The sequence below is a fragment of the Balaenoptera borealis genome (genome assembly GCF_965194805.1).
Source record: "Balaenoptera borealis genome assembly, chromosome: 12".
Classification (NCBI taxonomy): domain Eukaryota; kingdom Metazoa; phylum Chordata; class Mammalia; order Artiodactyla; family Balaenopteridae; genus Balaenoptera; species Balaenoptera borealis.
Window position 1 is genome coordinate 84,615,949 of NC_138869.1, and position 18,874 is coordinate 84,634,822.

Below are 18,874 nucleotides of genomic sequence, written 5' to 3' on the forward strand. Positions count from 1 at the left end.
GCCTTATGTATGTAATTTCTTTCCCTAAGAGACTTAATCCTCTAACTCACTCAAAATCTTTGAAACTCGACGCTAGGGGTCCCCAACCCCCAGGCCGTGAACCGGTACTGGTCCTTGGCCTGTTAGGAACCGGGCCGCACAGGACGAGGTGAGAGGCCGGCGAGTGAGCAAAGTTTCATCTGCCGCTCCCCATCACTCGCCATCGCTCACATTACTACCTAAACCATATCCCCACACTCCCCCCCGCCCCCTCCCCAGCCGCCGTCCATGGAAAAATTGTCTTCCACAAAACTGGTCCCTGGTGCCAAAAGGGTTGGGGACCACTGCCCTATGCAATCAGAGCACCCTTCATCCTCCCTTCATTCTAATTTATTTAACTACTTGAAGTTTTAATAGGGTAACTTAAGAATTAAATATACATTATTATATAAAACTAATGAATTAAAATCAAAATTCTGAAATAAGGTATCAAAAATATTTACATTATCATGTTATTATATTAAATTTGATTTTTCCCTTGGAATATAATCTGTTCTAATGTAAAGCAATTATCTGCCAGGTTTTCTTTAATAAGAATAGCTTATTAATTCCTTGTAAATAAATGGCTCCAAATAAAACCAGGCTAGCAAACAGATACACGTTTAAGCAAATCAGAGAGAGGAAAAATTTAGATGTTACTTATGGAATACAGAAAAAAAAAATTCCTCCAGCATTTTGATTTACCTTCAACTTTTCAGGAACTTATCTCTCTGAGTCAACTGGAAACCCAACTCCAAGTGTTTTCGAAGGGAGAAATTCATCAACAAAATGCTTTTGAGTTAACTTAAGCATTACTCCTTTGACTAATCTTGCAATTTCCTACCTTTGTTAAAGGGTCAAGATGCAGGAGAAAAAGTTCCTTATTTGTTCAGACAACACTAAGGTGGGACAGAGTGCCCCAGCTTTCAAACTCTGTCACCCCCTCTTTTCTTTTCTCCCTTTCCTTTCCAACTCCACCCAGCTAAGCAAGGGACCTCCTGGCAGGCACCCAGGGAGAATTTCTGTTACCATCCCCACGACCCCAGAAGCACAGGGTAGAAGAATTCTGGTCCCAAAAATGGGGGGACCCAATGACCACGGGGTCCATATACTTGGAACTGTCCCAGGGAGTTCAAATGACCTTGAGATCAAGGACAATGCTGGACAAAGAGGACAAAGTCACGAGTGTCCCCGTCAGACTAACAACAAAGTGACCTGATCATGCAGTCAGATAATAATTGACCAGAAATCCAGAATCTGGTTTATCCCTTAGCTCCCTAGCGCCAAGACACATCTGATTACAACTAGCTTGTCCTGATTACATTTATCCACACAAATTCACAGTACAAGCTCAAAGATTCACCTCTGCTCATAAGATTGAGGCAAAGGAAGTTGTACTGGTTAAAATCATGGTCCAGGAATGAACTCATCAGAGACGTGGCCTCTTTGGGGTTGATTCTCCAGGCTTCAGGTGGCCCTGTATTTATGTTGAGCCTATGTATAGTTTTAGGTTTTCTCTGCAAAAAGTATACTTAAACCTTGGAATTGTGTGAGTTAATGGCTTGGTGTGGCTTTGGTCATGGGTTTCATCTGGAAACTGCTCATGTTCATGAACAGAATGATTCGGGGTGTTTGTCTGCTGTGGGGCTATTGGAACTCAGAGAACCTGGCAGGTGCTGGGAGCAGAGTGGCTGCTACCATCTCCCTGCTCAGTGGGTACTATTTAGGGGAAAAAGGAATTGGTTTTCTTCCTGATTTTCAACCAGGAAAAAAATAAATAAATTTCTTAGGGGTTCATGGCTCCCAAGTATTAACAATCAGTATTAATAAGAAGTATCCATGTAATGAACCATGTAGTGAACATTTTTAATAAAGGTAAGACTAACCCAACCCCAGACATTTGCTGCTTGGACCAAGCAAACCCTAAAGCAATTATATTTGGACTTTTAAAATGCAAATGTAGTTTAATGGAATAGGAAGGGAAAGCAAAATTGGTGTATTACATTAGTCTGGAATAAAGAGGCTTTTATCAATGATGGTTTTGAGTAAGTTAAGTGCCTGCAGTTCTGGGCTGACTCCGTGGAGGCTGGATAAAGGAGGAGTGGTATCAAAATAACCAGAAGCTAGACACGTGATCAGAAATGAGTGAATGAAGATTTATAAGGACATACATGCAGCTTAAAGAAGGGAGAAGAACACATGAAACAAATCCAGGGAGGGATGATTTAGTGAGAGCAAGAGACCATCCAAGCCCTAGATCTGATCATGATGCTTTCCAGCTCAACAAGCCTAACGGCTTCCCACTGCCTTTAAAAAAAAAAAAAAAAAAAACTGAATTGGGACTTCCTCGGTGGTCCAGTGGCTAAGGCTCCATGCTCCCAATGCAGGGGGCCCAGGTTCGATCCCTGGTCAGGGAACCAGATCCCACAGGCGGCAACTAAGAGTTTGTATGCCGCATCGAAGATTGAAGGTGAAGATTGAAGATCCCGTGCGCCACAGCTAAGACCTGGGACAGCCAAATAATTAAATAAATAAAATTTTTTTTTTTAAAAAAGAACGCTTTAAAAAAATTTTTAAAAATGAAGTGAAATAAAATAACTGAATCATCTTAGGATAGCCCGCGTCCAAACCACCTTTCACACGGTATCCTCCCAGATCCCCTTGCTGAATGTCTGTGCACAGCTTCCCCATATGTAGCCTTTGAACAGTCTTCAAAGTGCTCTACTCGGCCTGGATTATCTTATCTTCACCTGCCCTAATCCTCTCACCTTTTACAATGTACTTGTCCAGAGAGCCTTTTGCCAGATGTTCTGCCTTGCTCCCCATGCCTGAGTCATGCTGGATTACATATGTCCTTTTTCAGCGCCTCTGGCATTTTTCTATACGGCATCGATTCTCTGTTTGGACACTGATCTTGCTCCACTGGCCCAGAAGATCAGGAGCCCTTCCCTGAAAGTTAACATAGCTTAACGGCCCCTGTATCCCTGAGACTGCTATGGTGTCTTGCACATCCCCGTCACTCAGAAATCTCTGCTATCCTGATAAGGATGTCATCGTTCACTGTTGCCAAAAATTAACCCATAGATCTTGATCTATCTGGGATGTATAAAGGGCTATGGAGTTCCCAGGACCAAAAGATGCAGTGAGCACTCAGGTAACCATCTCAAAACTTGAAGCAGGTGGGTGGATTAATAAGAAAGGAATTTGTCTACAAGCTACAGGAATTTGCAGGAATCCTGGCAAGAATATACAAATATGAACAATAAACTGTAAATTCTTCATATGAGTGGGAAAGAGAATGAAATTGGGGAAATGTATAATAGTAATAAGCCAGTGCATGTTATTATAGATGCAATCCTTTAAAACATATGTTCTAATGCTCAAACAGATGGTCTGAGGCACACTCATCGCCTAAGGGGCTCCATGAAAAAAGGGCTCTGTGGTCAAAACTATGTTAGGGCAACAATGCCAACAGCTTCCCCTTGGGAGAGCCGCCAGTGCAGTAAGAAAGGCACCATGTCTACAGTAGAGAAATTGGCTTAGGGACTTCCCTGGCAGTCCAGTGGTTAGGACTCTGCGCTTCCACTGCAGGGGGCATGGGTTTGATCCCTGGTCAGAACTAAGATCGTGCATGACGCACGGTGTGGCCAAAAAAAAAAAAAAAAAAAAAAAAAATTGGCTTAACTTTGTTGAACTTAGTCCTTTTCTTCCTTCACAGCATCCATCAAAATTCCTTGTAACTTACACACTACAGAACACATTTTGGGAACACATTTGTTCTAAACAGCTTAGGAAGGGTATCTAAGGAATTACTATTTTCATTTTACGGAGGAAGTAACGAAGACTTAAGAAAATAGATTTGTTTAGAGTCACACAGATGATAAACCATAGAGCCAATCATTCGTGAATTTCATATTCGGCGTTTGTGTTTAACACGTGCCAGGCCCTGTGGATGGCACCTGGCCCCCATTCTAGGGTGCAGGCCGTCTTCCAAATCTCAGGTCACCGAATCCTAGACTCTTAGAACTAAAAGGGTCCGTAAGAGACTATTTAGTGCAAGCACTTCATTATCAGAAGAGGAAAGGGAGCCTCAGAAAGGCTAAACCACCCTGCGAAATTCTACAAATAAAAAGAGGCAGGACTGGATTTCAAAGCCAGGACTTGGTCTCCTAGCCCTGTTCTTCTCACCATACACCACTCTGCCTTCAGAAACACTCTTGAAGTATAAAATCTACTGTGCTTGGAAATCCGTCCTTTTATTTTTCACCTCAGCTAGGTCTTGATACGATTCCAAAGCCAGCATAAACCCAGATAAGCATGGTGTTGACTCTGCTCAGAAAATACTAAGGAATATTTTGCTCTTTTAATCATTTCCCTGGCATATTTAACAAATTGAAGGGCACTTACCTATTTCCACGAACAATCAAACTTTTTCTACGAACTAAAAATGATACACTTCCAAAATTGAATGTGTATTTTTATTGTAAATGTCTCATTTTAATGTCTTGGGTAGCTGAGAATGCTTGAGTTTTGGAAAATTCATGTTGGAACATGAACTTTTATGATCCCTGAGATCCCCTCCAGGGAAGTGTTTCTTCCTTTTGTCTACAGATTTGATGAATGATATGAATCCTCTGTCCCAGAAAAAATAAACCTTAGTACAGTGTTGCCTGCCATTTCAGAGGGTTCTTAGGCCCCATTAAAGCTCCTGCTCTACGATGTGACTTTGCAAAATCATCTATGTACCTGCTTCCTTCAACTCTTGTTTTTGAGGATGCCCATCTTCTCTATTTGAGAGCTGCAATCATGAATTAGGAATATGGGTCCCTGAGCCAGGAGTAATTAAAATTTACCTTAGGGGCTTCCCTGGTGGCGCAGTGGTTGAGAATCTGCCTGCCAATGCAGGGGACACGGGTTCGAGCCCTGGTCTGGGAAGATCCCACATGCCGCAGAGCAGCTAGGCCCGTGAGCCACAACTACTGAGCCTGCGCGTCTGGAGCCTGTGCTCCACAACAAGAGAGGCCGCGACAGTGAGAGGCCTGCGCACCACGATGAAGAGTGGCCCCCACTCGCCGCAACTAGAGAAGGCCCTCGCACGGAAACGAAGACCCAACACAGCCAAAGATAAATAAATAAATAAATAAATTTATAAAATTTACCTTAAAGTTTCCTCTAAAACAGCTACAACTATTGTAAATCAATTACAAGCAACTACAAAGATAAATCCTTAAAATAGATAATTGCGTGATTTAGCTGTGGTGTATTGAACCATCCTTAAATGGATGGAAAGTAGGGCATACTTGGTGCTTCCCAGCTTTTCTAAGACCTACCGGGAGATAATACAGGAGGAGATTTAAGGGTAAACATAAAAAGAAACAAAAGAAACACTTTGGTGACTTCCCTGGTGGTCCAGCGGTTAAGACTGTGCTTCCATGGCAGGGGGCACAGGTTCATTCCCTGGTCAGAGAACTAAGATCCTGCATGCCGCAGGGCTTGGCCAAAAAAAAAAAAAAAAAAAAAAAATTATAAAAGAAACACTTCACTAGAGTGAAATTTGGAATGATCTGGAAGCCTTCATTAGCGTGAAATCTGGAATGATTATAAATCAAGACTGTGGAATCTCCATTCCCTCTCCCCTGCTTGGGATAATTCAAGTTTCTTGTTCCCCAGAATCAGGCAGATGAGCTTGACCTTTCACTAGATGGTACTGGTGGTCTCCCAGTCTTAGCTTTCCCAGCCACCTTTCCCAACAATTTCCAGTGAAAACATTCTTCACTGGAAGAAAGGCCAAAAAGGGAGGTCAAGAATGTCAGTTTTAAACAACTAATGTTGGGAATTCCCTGTCAGACCAGTGGTTAGGACTCGGCGCTTTCACTGCCGAGGTTTCAGTTCCTGGTTGGGGAACTAAGATCCCACATGTCTTGGGGCAACTAAGCCCGGGCACCACAACTACTGAGCTCGCGAGCCTCAACTAGAGAGCCTGTGTACCGCAAACTACAGAGCCCACATGCTCTGGAGCCCTCGCACCACAACTTAGAGAAAACCCACATGCCACAACTAGAGAGAAGCCCTCGCACCACAACGAAAAGCCCATACGCCGCAACTAAGACCAGAGGTAGCCAAAAAAAAAAAAAAAAAAAGTCAATTGCCAAAGATAAAGCAAAGAAAACATGAAATGAAAGTCACTCTGTAGTTGGAGAGGAGCCCTGTGTCTGTGGACTGTGTACTAGTTACAAAAGTTCTAGAAGAGCACTCTTACTGGGACATTCCAGTGACAGATTTAGGTTAAACCCATGACTATAGCAAGTAAGGTAGCTTGCGCATTACAGAGAGTCGATCTACGGACAAACACATCAGTGTGGATTTTATTTTACTAGCTAGCAGGCGGGTGCCATCTGAGCCAAGTCAACTTTGAAAGAGAAGGGAAGTAACGTTTTCTTTGCTGCAGTCTGTAACTGGGTGAGTCTGGTTGGTAAGGTCTTGCTCAAATCATAGATCTTAGCACCTCCTCTTAAAAGTCCTCAGTCAGATGCCCAGCTGAAGCTCTGGAGGAGAGGTGTTTACCCAGCTGGGACCCTCACCAAGTTCCTTCCAGGTCTTAGCAAGTTACCGGTCAAGGCCTCACAGCCAAAGGCTGAAGGCGGTGTTACAGCAAGTACATACCTGTGGCAGTTTCATATCATTAATATCCCAGCTTAGTGTCTCTTTGTCCTCAGAATCAACGTTCTCAAGTTCCATGATAAAGTCGGGTCGCCCACAGGTTTCCGTCTATCCAACTGCCCTCAGGAGTGCTTGAGAATTTTGCTCTCGAAGGCTCTTAACACGGTTGGATTAGTCCACCCAGGCAGTTTAGACCAGGAGACTGTTTTCTGACACTAAAAAATAAATGACAGTAATACTGACCATTAAAGAGATAAAAATCAGTGCTCATCTGCCAGAAAAGGCTGTTTCATTGATATTTTGGCGAGCACCAACATACAAACAAAAACAAAATGCAGGAGCCATTAGTGACCTTGCTGAAATAAAGCTTGACCATGGGAAATCAGAAGAAGATCATCACTTTCACTCTCAGATTTAGGCTTCCTTCCTCATTGCTAGCCCCAAGCAGGAAGGCCTTAGTAAGGACCGTTGTCACCTGTAGCCAATGGTTAAAACCATTTCCTCCATGTACCTGTGTTGGGGCAGGAGGGATAGCTGGCTTAGAGTTGTTTCCATGGATACACCTTCATAAATTAGCTAACCTGGGGTGTGTTACAAGAAGGGAACATCACAACCAGATGTGTCTAGAAGTCTTTTTTAAAATCTAAATTTCCATAGAGATTAACAATCCAGTATGTATTTTATATCTTCAAATATTATCAAATGATAATTAGACTCCTCCAAAACCTTGGCGATATTGACATTTCAAACCCGATAACTCTTTGTTGTGGAGGTTACCTTGTGCATTGTAGGACGTTCGGCAGCATCCTTGGTCTCTGCCCATTAGGTGTCAGTAGCAACCCACCCCTCCTTGTTAAAAAATATCTCCAGGCATTGCCAAATGTCCCGTGGGGGTAAAAACTGTTTGAGAACTATTGCTCTAAAATAGTGTTTCTCAACTTTGTTTAATTCAAAGCACCCTTCAAGACTTTCTGGCTTTATCTTTAGCAATCTCACTCTTCCCTGCCCTCTACAAGAAAATCCTGTCTGACTTTACTCTGATTAAATTGTATTGTATAAACAATAGGTGTTCAAAAATGTTTGTGCAAACTGTGTTTTTTTGCCCCATGAGAAATACTAGTTTCTAGTTATAATCGGTTAAAGGGGATTTATCCCCCACCAAAAAAAAAGAAAGAAAAGTAAAAGAAAAAAAGAAAAGAAAAGGAAAAAAAAAAAAGAAGGAAAGAAATTTAAAGTGTTCAACTCTGGGGGAAAAAAAAGACAATCATTTTGAGATGAAATGTGCTTGTTAGCAGAATATGAAGTAAAACACGTTTACATGTGTGACATTTCCATTCGCTGGTGCGCTAGTAAAAACAAGGGCCATAATGATGTTACATGGAACTGCTTAATAGTCACTCAAACCACAAGTTAGTTTAATAGTCTCAACCTTAGGAAGTCCCATGCACTCTGTTCCTCAGTTATTTAGCTTTATGTAACCCTAATACCTGTCACTCACTGAGATGTACTGAGGGAAAGTGTATGGATATAGAAGACTGTTGACCTGAACATATAAATGAAGTTCTTGGCCACTAAATGACAATCTAATAGGAGTCTCTTCCTTCCCTAATGCAACTGCCCACACTCACCTACAACTTAGTGGTCCAAGACTCAAAAAGATGAAACCCCTGCCCCACAGTTCAAACACTGATGTGCAAGATTAAATCCCCATTGAGTTTTAAATCAAATTCTATGTTTGGCAAATAAACACTAAGTTACTGAAGAAATGATGCCATAGATTGACTTTAATTCAGACTTAAACAAGTATATTAGATGCAAATATCAAGGATATATGTGATAGCAACGGTTTTATGTACTTCTTTAACATTAACAACAGTAACTTGGATGGTCTAAAATTTGTTACAGCTAACTGGAACAGGTTGACCTTTTTCAAAAACCTTGAATAACAGGATTTACCTTTCAAAAAATCAAAGACATTGTTTTAAGCCTAGGCAATGTAAATAGCTATAATTCTTTTTTTTTTTTTTTTTTTTTTCTCACCAACTTAACTTTATTCCAAGATATAATTCTTTTGTTTTTAAATTAAGGGAAGGGGAATCAAAATCCTGTTGTAGGAAAACTACGTTGCTTTTTCAATTTTTTTCTGATATAAATTCTTGCCAAATGAATGAACATGAACTTAATATTTCTCTGAAAGTTAAGACCAAAACACAGGAGAGAAGAAAAGACGGTTTGCAGCCTTTAAAACATAAACAAGCCAATTCAGTTTTCCTCTAGGATTAAAAAACTCCATTTGTCAAGACTTTCTTTTTTCAAAGCAACTTGGGCCAAGCTTGAAACTTGTTCAAGTTTCATTATTTCTACAGAAAACTGACCAGAACAAATGAAACCCTGTAGAAATGAGGTGGCCATTATCACATCCCTTACATTTGTCTCTCCTCAGGATTTCTGGCTTCTTTACCTTTTTTTTTTAAATTGATGTATAACTGATTTACAATATTAGTTTCAGGTGTACAACGTAGTGATTCGATATTTTTAAACATCACAAAATGATCATCACAGGTTACCGTCTGTCACCATATGCAGTTATTACAATATTATTGACTATATTCCCTATGCTGTATATTACTTCCCCATGTTTTTTTTTATCTTACAACTGAAACTTTGTAATGGTTTCCTTACCTCTGACTTCTTACGGAGATGTAGACAAAACTGTGTCATAAAAATCTCATCTCTGGTTCAGGTCCCAGCAAGCTCTGGTCATTTTCTATGCAGAAGCTGCTGTTCCCTAATCCAGGTCAAGGTACACTATGCTAATGAGCTCTGGCAATAATCCAATCAAAATCTAGATGCTCTCAGCTTGGGATAGGTAAGAGTGACCTGGGAGCCACTTAACCAGCCCAATTCTTTGCAGAATGCCAGCAATGTGATGAATATTCTATAGTACGCCTATGAACTTTCCCCTTGTTTATGTCAAAAAGGCATTTTAACAGAAATGGACATTGCAAAGATTCTCATGAGGAAGTCCAGATGTTTTCCTTCTTGTAATTTCAAAGTTTGAGCCCAAGGCAGACCGATTAACGGTAGATTCTAATTCCTCCACCATCTACCTCTGCATGTGTACTAGGGAGAGAAGACAGACAGAGAGAAACGTGACAGTGACGGAATTTATTGGAATAGATATTGGTTAACCAACATCTCCCAAACGAGAAGCACTAAAATGCTGTCTTGCCCCTAACAATGACGCCCCACTAATTCTGAGTGTTCTAATCTCCCAGAATAATATAATCCTGCCTTCAAAAGACATTCTCAGCAGTCGGGGCACAGCCCACATTGGTTCAGTTCACCTGCCATGTTCCAGGCAGTCTGCTAGTCTCTGGAGATACAGGGGATCATTAAAGCCATGAAGAAGTTCAGTGGTGGAAAAGATGAGCAGACACTGAATCAGCCTAAGATAGCATGACGCATGGAAGAGAGGTAGTCTAGTAGGATGTACAGGGGGAAGGTTTTAAGCTGGAGGAAAGAGACTCAGGGGAAACTTTTTACATCAGTAGGATGCCTGATCAGCCTTTTGAAGGACAAATAGTCAAGGCATCAAGGAGTAAATGAGGTTGCTCTAGGTAGTGGCAACACCATAGGCAAAGGTAAAGTGGTATGACAAGTGTGTGCTCAGCCTGATGAGAAGTCGGTACCTGTAGGAAAGGTCCAGACCATCGGGGCAAGGAATGAGCACGCCGGAAGACAAGATGCTGGGGAAGCCTCACCGGCTGTGTTAGGCCCTGGGAGACCTTTGGCAATGTTGGGAAGATGTTTCACTAGGCTTTCGGTTCACGAATGAACTCCTCTTCCATCTGGAGTTTAAGACCCTTCATGATTTTCTTGTGCTTTTTCTGGCTAATCTTGGTCTGCTCTTTGTAGGCCCTCCTTGGTCAGGATCTTTCTCCACCCCCTGAACAATGGTAGCAGGACAGAGCCTGGCATTGTGCCAGCTGGCCAAAGAGAAATGTCCATAGGGTCCAGCTCCAGAATCAGGAAGCAGGGCAAAGAGTGGACGTGGAGCTGAGAGGCAATAAGGTGATAATTGAACCTGCCATGATTATCCACTTGCTCAGGGCCCCTCGCTAGAGTTGTCTTCTCCCCTCCATACATCTATACCCCATCCATCCTTCAGGAGTCCCCAAAATGTCACCCCTTATGATGTCTTCCCATGTTAGTCTAGAACACAGGATTTCTCACTTCAGTGGTGTTCCAGAACTCTTAACTGAGTTATAAGCTGTCTTACATCACTTAAAACTAGCACTTTTTTTTCTTAATTACAAAATAAACCCATAATCTTAAAAAACAACAACAACTCATGTTCCCATCTCCTAGAGATTCCCACAGGTAACATTTCGGTCATTCCTTTCAGGCTCTTGTTTTCCTACGTACCTCACCAAATGCAGGTCTTACTTTGCATGATTGTAATACGACTGTACGTACTGTTGCTTTAACTGTTCATGCCCATTAGTGCTAGTTCCCTGCTAAGCTGCTATTTCCTTCAAGGTGAGGTTGGTATCTTCCACTCTTCTTCTCCTTACAGAAGGATCTGCTGGAATCCCAGACTCAGCAGCAGATCCATCCTTGTCCCAAGAACAAACCCCACTCTGACACGGGGGGAACTAAGGTGCTCCGTCTTCACACTCTAGCTGAGCTCTGACCGTATGTCCCAGACAGGTGACGGCACTTCTGCTCTCTTAAGGCCACGCCCTACATTCTTGCCCAGATTCTCCTAATTGGATCTCTGTCATTGTTATTAATAACAATGGTAATCACGACAGCTTTCCTTGACCAAACACTTACTATGTGTCAGGGGCCACGCTAAGCACTTGGTCCTTAGAGCATCCCTGTGAGGTAGATGTTATTCTGTAATCCTCACAACTACCTCATGAGATATAGTATTATTAAGCCATATTCGTATGAGGAAACAGGCACAGAAAGGTTAAGTAACTTGATCTTTCTAAGATTGTGAAGTAACAAATCTCTTGGCATCAGCAAACTGACCTTGGTCAAAGAAGAAATATCAACTAGAGAAGAATGACGTTAAAAGGCATTCCCTTCCTGATAGAGTAAGTCTGTCTGACATACCAGCCCCTTCTGGCATCAAGATTCTCCTGCTTCCTTACCTCACCATTTTTCAGAACATTTCTTTCCTCCCCCAAGGCTGTTTATCAGAATTTTCTGTCCCTTCTGGCATGGGACCCAGTCTGACCTACACAGTTCTTCCCTGGAATTTTCCAAATCAGAGGTGGAGGTATTGCTCTTTCATTTCAGATGCCAAATTGTAAGCCTGACCTCAGAGCTGCTGTGGCCACCGCTGCGGCCACATGACAGATCTGAGAGATGAAACCAACAAGGGAGCAAAAAGCAGAGGAGAGAGACAGACAAAGGGAGAGGAAGGAGAGAAACCTGGATTCAGGCAAGCCCGAGGCCAGCCCTAACCGCTCCTTCCCAGTCACGTGATCCCCAAAGACCATCTACACTCTCAGCCCTTAAAGATGAGCAGCTTCAACTTGCACCTGTTAGAGATGTACTAACACATCTCCTGTCTAAGTAAGCCTGAAATTAGCCCAGACTTCAAAATAAAGCACTGTCCCTGTTATTTATGCTTCTAAAGGTGGGCACCCTAAGGCACTTGTCTGATACCCCGTAAAATCAGAAAATGCTTGTTAATGTCTCACCTGAGTCAATGTGCAGGACCCAGAGAACAGCCATCATTCGCCCAATGAGACATTTAGGTAGCACAGGCAGCTTTAAAGCAAGTAACCAAGGGACCTCTCAGAGATCGCTTTTCTGTGCTGTGTAAAACAGAACTTTGGATTTTTCCCTTAGGGTTTCTCAAATTTTAAGCCATTTGTGATTCTCACATGGAGAGTCTCCAAGTTTTGTCTAAATGCCTCAGTTCTATAGAGAACCTGCATCATTTTAAAGTGGATTCTGAGTCGTATCTGTTCTGAGAAAGAAGAGGCTGACTTAGCATTCTCTTTCCAAATCTCTGGGCAGACAAGACAAACATGGTCTGCTGTTGAGATCCATAGTCGGTGGTTCAGGTGGGAAAGTCCCTGGCTGTCATGGTGCTTTTCGGAAAATATTGTGAAATTTTAAAATATTAAAGACTTGAGAACTGTTTTGCCAATAGAAATGATGACTAACATACGTGTATGTAATATCAAAATCACAAGCACAAACCCAAGTGTCAACCCCCCAAAAATGGAAAAAAATCAAAAACAAACAAGTTCTCAAATTCATAGTGGTAGATTGTCTCCAATTTCCAGCAAATATTTTGCTGTCCTTTTGTTTTGAGCTCAAAGGCAAGAAATGAGATGTCCTACAGGTTGATAACAATGTGGGTACTGGCAGGGTTGAGAAAACTATGCTGTTTCTTAAACATTTTTGCAAATTAGGAAATCAACACCAATTTTTTAAAAGAAAAACTTACGAACCACAGATCAAATGGAGCAGGAATATGATCTCACCATTTCTATGAAAGAGTGAGGTACCCAATTTTTTTCGTAAAAATTTTTTATAGTTCATAAAAAATGGTGTTACGGTTATTTTTCATAAAAATATTATTTGTTAAAATGTAATAAGTTGTTACTGTTATTTTAGATGAATTAATAAATATTAAAACATTTTTTCAGCTCTAATTTCTATTATGGTAAATATTGACAAATATAACCACAGACACATAAACTCTTTGAGGGTCTCAACTTTTAAGAGTGAAAATTGGTCCTGAGACCCAAAAGTTTGAGAACTGCCGCTATAAAGTACCAAGTCCTAAAGTTCTGAAACTTGGCCGTCACAGGGAGGCTCTTTCTGGCGATATTTGGCGCTCAGTGTGCAAACTGCCCCGTCTCTAGCCCTCCACGGGGCTCCTAGCTCAGGACTAGAAAGTGGGCAAGAATCGAAGGGAGATGATGAGGAAGAAGATGCTTTCGGTAAAACTGCACACCATCAGCGCCCGTCGGACAAAATACAGCTCAAGGAGGGAGGCCCTGCCCACAGCCAGGTTTTTCAGCACCCAGGACCGATTCCAGCAGACCCAGCGCCCACCACTTCCGTACGTAGCCCCGGAGCTCCCGCCCACTGCACTGGGGTGGGTGGGGGGATGGGGGAGTGGGGGGTACGCCCCGCGGAGATGGAGATGCTTGACCCGCAGGAGGCGGCGGGCTGTGCGGACCTTAGCAGCCCCGGCTCCGAAGCAGCAGAGCAGAAGAGGAAGGAAAAGATGGACGTGTTGTAACCAAAGACTCAGTGATGAGCAAACACGAGACACCACCCGATGAAACAACCAGAGATGACTGGGGCGGAGCCGAGATCCTGGGGGTGGTCCGAGGGCCAGCGAATAACCTCCCCAAACTCCCCGTGCCACCCCAATTTAAACTCTGAAGACCGAGGAAGCCTGTAAAGATCAGAGGCTAGATATTTACAATGAGAGAATACTGAGAAAAGTGCAACAAAAATGGTAACAGTTGTTCTTTGTGTTATAGGATTATTGATACTGTTTATTTCCTTCTTTCTACTTATCTACAATTCTCTAACTTTTCCATAAGACGCATGCATCCTTTTTTTTAATCATGTGATACTTTTTTTCTTTAAAGGTCAATGATATAAAGTAAAAATATCTACTATTTGTACAGTACTTTATAGCAGCAGTTCTCAGACTTTTGGCTCTCAGGACAGTTTTCACTCTGAAAAATTGAGACCCTCAAAGAGCTTTTGTGTATGCGGTTATATCTGTCAATATTACCATATTAGAAATTAGAACTGAAAAAATTTTGAAATGTTTATTAATTCATCTAAAATAATAGTAATAACCCATTACGTTTTAACATAAATAACATTTTAATGAAAATAACTATATTCAAAACAAAAAATTGAGAAGAGTCACATTGTTTAACATTTCTGCCTATTTTTTTTTTACAATCTAACCTAATAGAAGACAGCTGGACATCTCATTTCTGCTCCTGCATTCAATCTGTTACAAAACCACCTGCCATGTAACCTCTGGGAACCCCACTGCATACCTGTGAGAAATTTGCAGTGAAGAAAGGCAAGTAACAGCTTAGTATTATCATGAAAATAGTTTTGCTCTTGGAACCCTTCTGAAAGGGTCTGGGGAACCCCCAAGTCTTCATGGACTACTCTTTGAAAACTCTTTTCTTTATACTATACAAAATACATGCACTAACAAGCCTCACTTGACTCTTTCAAAAACACTTTGAATTGACATATTTTTAAACAGATAAAGAGTCAGATTCATAGAGGTTAACCAATTCATCCAAGATCACAGGCTCAGATTCTTGTCTTTAGACTTTGAATCCAGAACTTGATTCCAGATAACCACCCACCTTTTCCCAGATAAGCAACAGCCTGGGACACCCAAAGAATTTTTACACAATAATTAGAACGGATACATTTTCACTCTAGAATGTGGTGGGAAAACGGAGACTCAGAGAAGTTACGTAAACCAGAGCATGATGCAGCAGAAATAAGCACAGGTTCTGGGAAGCGGGAGCCCCGAGTTCTGGACACCACTCCTCCGCTTTCTGTGTGACTTGACACAAGTTTCTTTGCCTCTCTGGGCCCAAGGATTGCCACATCTGCAAAATGGGATGATGATATCTTACCTGCCCGAAGGCACGGGCTGGACCAGATGATTGCCCAAGGTCCCTGCTAATGGAAGGGCTGACATTTACCAGCAATCCCAGTCATTTAGAGGGCTGGAAACACTATTCGGCTGAAATGGACTCATTTTGAAAGTGACTCCCTGTAATTCTTTCTTTTTCTCTAATGTAATACTTGAAACTTAGTATTTATTGAAAGCTATTTCAGTCATCTTTCTTATAATGCCTTCGAACTTCGTCCAGAAAGCTCAACCTTGAGAAAAATTCATTGAAGTCACTTGAAAGTTGATATACAGAAATCCAGCGCAATTCAACAAGCCCCACAGGTGTATGGAATGCTTACTGTTTGTGGCAGATGTGTAAGACTAGAAAAGTATGCACAGCTGTTTTTAATTCTGGATTTACACACAATGCACTTAGGCTGCTTTATTTGTCCCATTAAAAAAATTGTTGTAAAATATACGCAGCATAAAATTTACCATTTTAACCATTTTTAAGTGTGCAGTTCAGTGGCATTAAGTACATTCACACTGTCGCGCATCCATCGCCACCATCCATCTCCAAACCTCTTTTCATTTTGCAAAACTGACAGTCTATACCAATTAAATAATAACTTCCCTTTCCCTCCAGGTCCTGGCAAACACCATTCTACCTTCCATCTCTATGAATTTGATTGGGTACCTCATATGAGTGAAATCATACAGTATTTGTCTTTTTGTGTCTGGCTCATTTCACTTAGAATAAAATCCTCAATGTTCATCTATGTTGTAGCATGTTTCAGAATTTTATTTCTTTTTAAAGCTGAATAATAGTCCATTGTATGTATATACCGCATTTTGCTTATCCATCCACTGATGGACATTTGGGATGTTTCCACTGCATTTAAGCTTTTCAAGCCTTCATTTAAAGGGCAGAGAAACTACATCAGCCAAGCAAAAAGCAAAATAGAGCTAATGGCAGTAGACGTGGATCAGAGAAGTATGCACTGAGTTATTTCAAATTCGAGAAGTAAATTCCAGTGTTCAAAAAAAAAAAGTCAGATTTTTGTCTTTGTTGTTTTCCCCTCTTCTCTAAAGAGATATTACTGAATTGTAAGTTTCATAATATCAGGGAATGTTCTGAATTTAGAGAAGGACTGAAGGTACTGCACATTCCACATAACGTGTAGCAAAATTCCTGGCAAATTCCATAAACTTATCTTTGAATACACAATGCAGTGCGCCATTAATGAACTATTTTGATCTGAATTACAACATGTGATTTTACAACCATCTTACAAGATGGGCAGGGTGATTATTTGTGCAATTTTATAGATGAAGAAGGTGAGAACTTCAGCCATTAGCTCATCACCAGGTGGGGTACCAGGGACCCCACCAGCGGTCTGACAACACCAGCTTCAACCCTGTCCCTTTGTCCGCACTGCCCGTCCGCAGTTGTGACGAGCATTAGAAGTCACTTCCTGAGTACAATTTCACCGTGAGGCACAGAAACATAAGCTAGACAACATCTTAAGGTCTTTCTAATCTTAATATTTTATGTGATGGTTTTCCATGACAGTGAACTCTTTTTTATCTTTCTTTTATTGTATTTTTTATTGAAGTATAGTTGAGAGATTGTAAATATAACAGTGAAATGAAAAATTAATAACAAGTAGGAAAGTGAAATCAGCAAAACCTACTAACCAGAGAGTGAAACCAAAGTCAAAGAGAACAAAAATACTCATATACCATCTATATGGTAGTATGTGGATGAGTAGCCACGAGGCAGACTTTTGCATCTCAAATATTTCCTGCATTGATTTTCCACAGATGCTTGAAATTCAATGACTGTTTCATTTCCTTGGCTCTTGAGGGCTTTTGGATACTTAAAGTTGTCTGCTAAGGTGGAAACCTTCCCAGGAAAGGAGCGTCCTTTAGTAGGGATTACGTTGCTCCTTACTGAGAGTGAGAATGGAAGACGGAGGGGTGGGGAAAAGCAGAGGTCCTGGGTGCCCAGCACTAGCCTTTGGTCGGGTCCTTGTTTTTACCGCTCACCAGCCCAGGGCCGCGAGAAGCTAGTTGTAGATGTGGTCCTGGCGTATTTGCAGTAGCAGAAACTGGCCAGGAGGCGGCAGCCCTGTCTCATCTGGCGCCTCAGCAGCTGCAGTTCCTGCCAGGGCCACGGGGGCGCAGTGCAAGAGCACGCACCGTCACCAGAGAGGCGGTTGAGTTGGCGACATAAGCATAACGTAAATTGAGCGCAAAAGCAGTTTTATTACCTTAACTGCTGTGATGACAGCGGCCCTTCGGCAAATATTTGTTTGAACGAGTCAAGTCTGTGGTCAGGCATTAGGATCGCTCCCTTGAGGGCCCCCTCACACCTTGGCAGGAGCCACAGCCCTGGGCTTACTCTACTCCTGGCCCTTTGCCGTGAAAAGTGGCTAGAGAAAACACACCACCATGCCGACTGCTCTCACTTTAAACCCACTTCCGAAAGTACCAAGGAGGGGGGCGGTTAATCAGCCCCTATTTCCCCAGTGCTTTCTCTCTCACTCTCTCCTGGACACCTATTTTACACTTTGAACTCACTCTGCGAGACCTCCAAAGCCTCTCCCAGCTGATGGGTTTGCTTCCCACTTCTCTGAGCAAATGAAGCAGCTGGAAGAGACCCTCCGTGACGTCCCCACCAGCATCCAGGTCCTTACAGCTGGCTTTCCTACTTGTTAGTGAAGGGGAACGGCCGTGGCTCCTACAGGCAAGGCTGCCTGTGCCCTGGATGGAATCCCCTCTCATCTCCATGGGAACCTGATTCCAGCAATGGTCCACCTTTACCCGACGTCATCAGTTTCCCTCTCTCTATTGTGTTATTCTCACGAGCACCCAAACCTGCTGTTATCTACCCCATCATTAATTAGAATCCCTCTCTGGCTCCAAGTACCTGTCAGCTATGGCCTCATCTCTCTCCTCCCTTTTCCAGTAAAATTCCTGGAGTTTTCCATGCTCGCTGTCTTCAGAGTCTTTCCTGCCATTCTCGGGCAAACCCACTGCTATCAGGCTTTTGCTCAGACTATTCCAAAAAACTCCTGACCTCCACATCATCTAAACCCAATGGTCAGCTCTCCATCCTCATCCTAACTCTGTCTATAGAAGCACTGGACATGCTGACTTCTTGCCTCTCCTGGAAACACATTCTTCCTTGGCTCCAGGTCACCACCATCTGCCTCCTCTGTTCTTAGTACTTTGCTGATTCCACCTTTTCTCCCCAACCTCATATTCTTAAATTCAGTCCTTAGCCGTCTTCTCTCAATATTTTGGCACTCCCGTGGTGAGCTCCTCCCGTCTCCTGACTTTAAAGACCACTCAGATATTACAGTTCCCAAATTTCTCCCCTGGGCGCTGTCCTCTAACCCCCAGCTGTTGGCTCAGCATCTCCACGTGACCGTAATTGACACCCAAATTGACATCCTGACAGTCCGCTGCTCTGCCCACGGTCTTCCTCCCTCAGGCAATGGCAGCCCCATCCCTCCAGCTCCTCAGGCCAAAATCACTGCATGC

The 18,874-nt window shown here is 42.4% G+C and overlaps 1 protein-coding gene across 1 annotated transcript in view; it reads right to left on the reverse strand.

Annotated features, from left to right (window-relative positions):
• The window catches only part of GCM1 (glial cells missing transcription factor 1), a 33,383-nt gene extending 19,659 nt beyond the window's left edge, over window positions 1-13,724 (reverse strand). Inside the window, exons 1-2 of the mRNA XM_082346309.1 lie at window positions 9,361-13,724; window positions 6,682-6,893 (exon numbers count right to left, since the gene is read on the reverse strand). Of these exons, the coding sequence (XP_082202435.1) occupies window positions 6,682-6,756 (75 nt within the window). The 5' untranslated portion in view covers window positions 6,757-6,893; window positions 9,361-13,724. The remainder of the gene's footprint in view (window positions 1-6,681; window positions 6,894-9,360) is intronic.
• Between the last annotated feature and the right edge of the window lie 5,150 nt (window positions 13,725-18,874).